This window comes from Lepidothrix coronata, unplaced genomic scaffold (genome assembly GCF_001604755.1).
Source record: "Lepidothrix coronata isolate B3197 unplaced genomic scaffold, Lepidothrix_coronata-1.0 Scaffold197, whole genome shotgun sequence".
Taxonomy (NCBI): Eukaryota; Metazoa; Chordata; class Aves; order Passeriformes; family Pipridae; genus Lepidothrix; species Lepidothrix coronata.
Window position 1 is genome coordinate 203,665 of NW_016690377.1, and position 1,761 is coordinate 205,425.

General features: G+C 65.0%; 1 protein-coding gene across 1 annotated transcript in view; it reads right to left on the bottom strand.

The window, feature by feature from the left end:
* Positions 1-687: 687 nt before the first annotated feature.
* FAM136A (family with sequence similarity 136 member A) overlaps positions 688-1,761 on the bottom strand; it is a 1,953-nt gene continuing 879 nt past the window's right edge. Inside the window, exons 2-3 of the mRNA XM_017831935.1 lie at positions 1,426-1,566; positions 688-1,059 (exon numbers count right to left, since the gene is read on the bottom strand). Of these exons, the coding sequence (XP_017687424.1) occupies positions 871-1,059; positions 1,426-1,566 (330 nt within the window). The 3' untranslated portion in view covers positions 688-870. The remainder of the gene's footprint in view (positions 1,060-1,425; positions 1,567-1,761) is intronic.

Genomic DNA, 1,761 nt, shown 5'->3' on the forward strand with positions numbered 1-1,761 from the left:
CATGTGTGTAGGTGTGTAGAGGGTGTGTGCGTATATGTGTACATGTTTATTATATATGTGTACATGTTTATTATACATGTGTGCCCATGTCCATACGTGTGCGGTGTGTGTGCACATGTGTCCACATGTGTGCAATGTGTGTGTGGCTGGGGCTCACCCCGGGGCTGTGCCCGTGTGCAGGAGCCGTCCCACGCTGTGTACACACACACGGGGGGGGTCCCCCTGGGCCCTGCAGACCCCCCCCACCGCCCCCCAGCACATTTGGGGTCACCCCACACCAGCATCGCCCCGCACAGAGCGCTCTGGGCTCCCCCTGCCCAAGCAGGGCCATGGGTGCCCCCAGCCCCACCCTCCCCACCACAGCCCCCCGAGCCCAAGTTGGGGGCGCACTGTGGGTGCCCACCAGCCCCACTTGTGTGCCCCATCCTCCCCCGAGCCCCCCAAGATGGGGGTGCCCACCAGCCCCACCCTCACCCACCCACTCAGGACACCCCCAGCACCCATGGGAGGGGCCCCTCGTGTTTTTGGGGAATCCCAGTTGGGGGGGTCCCAGGTGAGTTTTGGGTTGTACCAATATCTTTTGGTGTATCCCAGGCGTGTTTTGGGAATTTCCAGGTGTATTTGGGGGGGTGTCCCAGCTGTATTTTGGGGTGCAGGAGAAGCCAGAGCCAGCTCAGGTGTATTTTGGGGGGGGGGGTGTCCCAGGTGAGTTTTGGGTTGTACCAAGTATATTTTGGGGGGTCCCAGGCAGGGTTTGGGTGGTACCAATGTCCTTCAGTGTGTCCCAGCTGCACTTTGGGAATTCCCGGGTCCCCGCAGCTGCTCTCCTTTGATGAGGCCGTTGGGGGGGGTCTCCTCAGTGCCCCCCCATCACTGCTGGATGGCAGCCAGCCCGTCCCTCATCTTCCTGGCCATGAGGGGCACGAGGCGCAGGTGCTGGTCCCCGCAGGAGGCCAGGCAGGCGTCCAGCTGCCCCCTCACCTTGGGCTCTGAGCCCCCCGAGTCCAGCGCGTCCTTCGCCTGGTCCCGGCACTGCAGGGAGCAGCGGCTCAGCCGGTCCTGGGGGGGAAACAGGGATTTGGGGGGGTCATGGGCTGTATGGAGGTGCTGGGGGGCACGCAGGGTGTTGGGGAGCACAGGAGATGCACTGGATGGAGGGCACAGGGCATGTCCAGGGGGCACAGGACACGTGGGGGCACAGGGAATGTTGGGGGATGCAGGAGATACAATGGGGGGCACAGGGTGTTTTGGGGGCAGAGGAGATGCACTGGGGGGCAGAGGGCATATTTAGGGGGCACAGGACATGCAGTGAGGGGGTGCAGAGATTTGGGGGGGTCAGGCCCTGCACAGGGTGTGGGGGTGGGCAGGGCTGGTTCAGGGTGTGCTGGGGGGCACGGGGCTGGCACTGGGGGGGGAATGTCTCACCTGGAAGTGCTCGAGCTCGGCAGTGACGATGGCCTGGGCCTGGGCCAGGGGCGCGTGGCAGCGCTCGATGCAGCGCTGGACCTCCTGCATGGAGGCTGAGCCGTCCTCACAGCAACGGGCACTGCACCGGAACATGGCACCCTGGGCACGGGGGACAGGGGTGAGAGGGGACACCCCCTGGGACAGGGGGCAGTTAATGGGGGCACCCCCAGGGACGTGGAGGGGACAGGGGAGTTGATGGGGGACACCCTGAGGGACAGGGAGAGGAGGGGGAGGCAGTGAGTGACCCCGCCAGGGGTGTGGAGGGGAGGGGGGTTAATGGGGGCACCCCCAGGG